Source organism: Babylonia areolata, chromosome 1 (assembly GCF_041734735.1).
Source record: "Babylonia areolata isolate BAREFJ2019XMU chromosome 1, ASM4173473v1, whole genome shotgun sequence".
Lineage (NCBI taxonomy): Eukaryota > Metazoa > Mollusca > Gastropoda > Neogastropoda > Buccinidae > Babylonia > Babylonia areolata.
This window is the reverse complement of record NC_134876.1, coordinates 67879218-67884572: the sequence shown is the minus strand read 5'-3', so window position 1 is coordinate 67884572 and position 5355 is coordinate 67879218. Positions and strand designations below refer to the sequence as shown.

At 39.9% G+C, this 5355-nt stretch overlaps 1 protein-coding gene across 1 annotated transcript in view; it reads right to left on the bottom strand.

Annotated features, from left to right (window-relative positions):
* Nucleotides 1-1585: 1585 nt before the first annotated feature.
* LOC143293261 (uncharacterized) overlaps nt 1586-5355 on the bottom strand; it is a 12470-nt gene continuing 8700 nt past the window's right edge. The window contains exon 4 of the mRNA XM_076604112.1: nt 1586-2894. Within this exon, the coding sequence (XP_076460227.1) occupies nt 2404-2894 (491 nt within the window). The 3' untranslated portion in view covers nt 1586-2403. The remainder of the gene's footprint in view (nt 2895-5355) is intronic.

Below are 5355 nucleotides of genomic sequence, written 5' to 3'. Positions count from 1 at the left end.
GATCCACAATTTTGTTTTTGTTTAATGTACTTGATTTGAATGAGCAATGGTAGTGTGATGAGTGAGAGAGAGAGATGGATTGTGTGTACAAGTGTGTGTGTGTGTGTGTGTCACTGTGTGTGTATGTATGTGTAAGAAAACTATTCACTACAGTCTTGAACATCTGATTAACTACATTTCTAGAGAATAATAAGATATTTCAGATAACCAAGCTGGATTCCGATGGTTTCATTCGACAGTGGGCCATGCTTTTGTTCTGAAAAGTTTAATAGACATATTTCTGATAAAAAAAGCAGCCATTTTGTGCTTTCACTGACTTTAAGAACGCCTTGGATCCTGTGTGGAGGCAGGGACTGTGACAAAAGCACATCAGTCAAGGTATTAAAGGAAAGATCTTTTGGTTGATCATAAGCATGTATGATCATATTAAGTCTTGTGTTTTCATTAATGGTAATATATCAGAATACTTCAGTAGTCTCAGAGGTGTTTGACATGGTGAAAATCTATCTCCATTACTTTTTTTGTTGCTTTTAAATGATCTCGAACAGTATTTTGAAGATAATAATTGCACATCATTGGATGTTAATTTAAGTCTTTTTGATTCAGATCTTCATAGTTATATTCATTTACTTTTGCTTTTCTATACTGACAACACTGTTTTGCTTGCTGATTCTATGGCTGGTTCACAAAAAGCTCTTGATACATTGAATAAGTATCCCAATGAATGGAAAGTTAATGTTACTAAAGTGGTTTATTCAATGGAAGAAAAAAAAAAGAGGCGAGTTTTCAAGTTTGGGGACAATAGTTGTCCCCGGCAAAATAATGTAGTAAATGCCACTTCAATAGGAAAACAAAATTGCAGGCAGAAAAAAATATTTAAAAAGAAAAAAGGTGGCACTCTCAGTGTAGCAACACATTCTCCATGGGAAGAACAGCCCGAATTTCACACAGAAAAATCTGTTGTGACATAAAGAGTAATACAGTACACTACACTACACTATCTAAAGTGTAGATACTTTATACTTGGGGATATATTTTAATAGATCTGGTCACTTTCATATATGCAAAAAATATGTGTATGACCATTGATCAGGCCCAAGGTGCGATGTTTTCATAACCAAAACCTGCCTGTAAATAATATTTTATATTCATTTCATTCAATGGTGTTACCAGTTCTTAAAAGTTTATAACAGGTTTTGTGATCTGATGCAAGGTTTAAGATTAGTGAAAAGTGAGACAGAGAACATAAACTCACATGAGTAGGAATCATTGTTAGTCTCTCTTATTTTGTCCTTTTTGTCATAACAATTTGTATATTTGCAAAGTGAGACAATTTATAAAAAAGAAGTAGATATATATATATATATATATATATATATATATATGTGTGTGTGTGTGTGTGTGTGTGTGTGTGTGTGTGTGTGTGTGTGTGAGTGTGTGTGTGTCTGTCTGTCTGTCTCTCTCTCTCTCTCTCTCTCTCTCTCTCTCTCTCTCTCTATGTGTGTATATATATATATATATATATATATATATATAATCCATACTTTTGTATGTTGTTTAGGATGTTTATCCCATATAGCTTTCCATCACCTCATAACACAATAGAAGAACATCCACTTTTATCTTGTCACAACAGCGGGTAACTTTATATCACAGTCTCCAAGACATGAAAACAAAATGAACATTCAGGATGATATATCATAAAAACATTTCCAACAAGAACACTGTGACAATAGAAAGGAAGATTAAACTTGAACCACAAAATGAATTACACTTTCAGTACAAAGAATACTACTAGTATAGCCATAATGGACATTATAAAAAAAAATATGTCTCTGACAAGGCGCAAAATTTTACAAATTGGAAATGAAGACAGAAAGAAGAACAATAGGTTTACAACATTTATTTGATTAAGGGTTGACAGAAGTATAAACTGACAGCAAGAATGATGATCTCTTCTGTATTCATGCAGAGAATAACTGAGACATAGACTGAAAATACCATATACTAAACTTTTAACTCGTGTCACAAAGCAAAGATTTGAAGTCACATGAAAAGACTAAAAAAAAAAAACAACAACAGCAACTGAGCTTTAACATTTGAGAATTAAGTTCAACATCTCTCTCTCTCTCTCTCTCTCTCTCTCTCTCTCTCAAAGACAAGAACAATTTTCAACCACAAAGGTGTGTTTACAGACATGTGTGTGTTTGTTGGGTTGCGTGTGTGTGCGCATATTTATGTGTCTGTTGGCGTGAGAAACTTCCTGACAGTGAGTGTCAGTGTTTGCGTGGCGTATGCATGCATACAATATGAGCATGCGCCTGTTGTGGGTGTATGTGGGTGGTGAAGAGACCGTAAAACCCACCGAGGAGTTGATCGAGTGTATACCAACCGACGACGCCTTCACTTGGGGATGCACTGGGAGTAAACAGGGGCAGAGTACTGATGAGAGCTTGTCACGGCGGAGTACTGTGCTGACGACACGGCGGAGTACTGAGGCGGCGGGGCCAGCGCGCTGTCGTAGGGCGGGGGCTGACACGGCGAGGAGACCACCGGCTGGAACTCGCCCATCATCTGAGGCTGTGGGATGTAGTACACCTCCTGGCCGGCCACGTCAATCATCGGGTACACGCCCCCTGTCATGGGGTCTATGTAGCCCACTGTGGTAGGCAGCACAGGGTCTTCAGCAGGGATGGACGAGTTGTGGATGGCGATGGTGATGGTCGCGATGAGACAGATGGTGGCTGCCGCGATGTTCAGCCCCAGCGTCCAGTCTATGGCGTAGTCTTTGTCAATGTTTCGAGCTTCCATGACGTTGGTCATCTTCATCATGCCGTCGTCGTCGTTGTCCATCTGAACGATGAACAGCACGCTCCCTGCGAGCGCCAGAGCACCTGTGTCCACGTGCAGTATATTTGTCAGTTGTGATGGTTGATGATTTTTTTGATTTTTTTTTTATATGTTTATATATTTGTTCGATAAACAGTGTGGTCAGTACACGCGAACAACATGTTTAAACAGAGAAATCTGTTCTAACACAAAACACAGTGCAACAAAATATAACGACAATAAATGTCAGTGCAAAACAGCACAGAACAAAACAATGTCGTGGAATGCAACGCAGTATGTATTGTAACGCAAACCAAGACTGCATAGTGTAAAACAACATAATACACAGCAGTCCAGCACACTATATCAACTTCAGTGCAGTACAATACTACATGCAGTGTGGTGCACTACAAAAGCGATCACGGTATTGCCGGCAAACTGAAACAGCACAACACAATGAAATACAGCGTCAGTGGTGCACTACAATGCGATGTGCTGCAATACAGCTCAGCACAATACAATGCAATGTGGTGCACTACAGTGCAATGTATTACAATTCAGCACAAACCAATAATCATAGTTTGGTGCACTACAATGCGATGTATTACAATTCAGCACAAACCAATAATCATAGTTTGGTGCAATACAATGCGATGTAAGACAGTCCACTGAGCACAAAACAACAATTATAGCTTGGTGCACTATAATGCGATGTATAGCAATATAGCCGCACAACACAATAGAATACAGTGTGGAGCACTATGATGTGATGTACTACAACACAACACAACACAACACGTGCACTGCAATGCAATGTATTACAATGCAACACAAAACAATATGGTTTGGTGCACTAGAATGCGAGTATTACAATACAGCACAACACAATAAGTTTTCAGTTTCAGTTTCACTTTCTCAAGGAGGCGTCACTGCGTTCGGACAAATCCATACACGCTACACCACATCTGTTGAGCAGATGCCTGACCAGCAGCATAACCCAACGCGCTTAGTCAGGCCTTGAGTGCATGCTTACATATTTGTGTACCTATGAAAGTGGATTTCATTTTACGTAATTTCGCCAGAGGACAACACTCTCGTTGCCATGGGTTCTTTTTCAGTGCGCCAAGTGCGTGCTGCACACGGGACCTCGGTTTGTCGTCTCATCCGAAAGGCTAGACGCTCAGTTTGATTTTCCAGTCAAACTTAGGAGAAAGGGCGAGAGCGGGATTCGAACCCACACCCTCACGGACTCTCTGTATTGGCAGCTGAGCGTCTTAACCATTCTGCCACCTTCCACACAATAAAGCATGTTGCATTACAACTTACGCGATGTATTGCAGTACACCACAACACAATACAACAGTGTACGTGGTACTGTACAGTTATTTAAGTTACAATATGATACAGCACAGTAAAATGCAACACAATACAGTGCAGTGCATAACTGCAATGCTAAACACGACAATACGAAAACTACAAGGGTCTGTTGCATTGCAAGTCAGTACAGTGCATCACATTACAATAAAGTGCAGCACAGTACAGCACCTTACAATAAAGTGCAGCACAGTACAGCACACTACAATAAAGTGCAGCACAGTACAGCGCACTACAATAAAGTGCAGCACAGTACAGCGCACTACAATAAAGTGCAGCACAGTACAGCACATTACAATAAAGTGCAGCACAGTACAGCACACTACAATAAAGTGCAGCACAGTACAGCAAACTACAATAAAGTGCAGCACAGTACAGCACCTTACAATATAGTGCAGCACAGTACAGCACACTACAATATAGTGCAGCACAGTACAGCACCTTACAATATAGTGCAGCACAGTACAGCACACTACAATATAGTGCAGCACAGTACAGCAAACTACAATAAAGTGCAACACAGTACAGCACCTTACAATAAAGTGCAGCACAGTACAGCACCTTACAATAAAGTGCAGCACAGTACAGCACACTACAATAAAGTGCAGCACAGTACAGCACACTACAATATAGTGCAGCACAGTACAGCACACTACAATAAAGTGCAGCACAGTACAACACACTACAATATAGTGCAGCACAGTACAGCACACTACAGTGAAGTGCAGCACAGTACAGCACCTTACAATAAAGTGCAGCACAGTACAACACACTACAATAAAGTGCAGCACAGTACAGCACCTTACAATAAAGTGCAGCACAGTACAGCACCTTACAATAAAGTGCAGCACAGTACAGCACACTACAATATAGTGCAGCACAGTACAGCACCTTACAATAAAGTGCAGCACAGTACAGCACACTACAATAAAGTGCAGCACAGTACAGCACACTACAATAAAGTGCAGCACAGTACAGCACACTACAATAAAGTGCAGTGCAGTGCGCCAAAGAGCAGTGCAGTTCAATGCAGTATACAATACATAACTGACTAAAGGACAGTCGAAAATCAAATTTGATTAGCTCTCTCTCTCTCTCTCTCTCTCTCTCTATATATATATATATATATATATATATATATATATATAATAC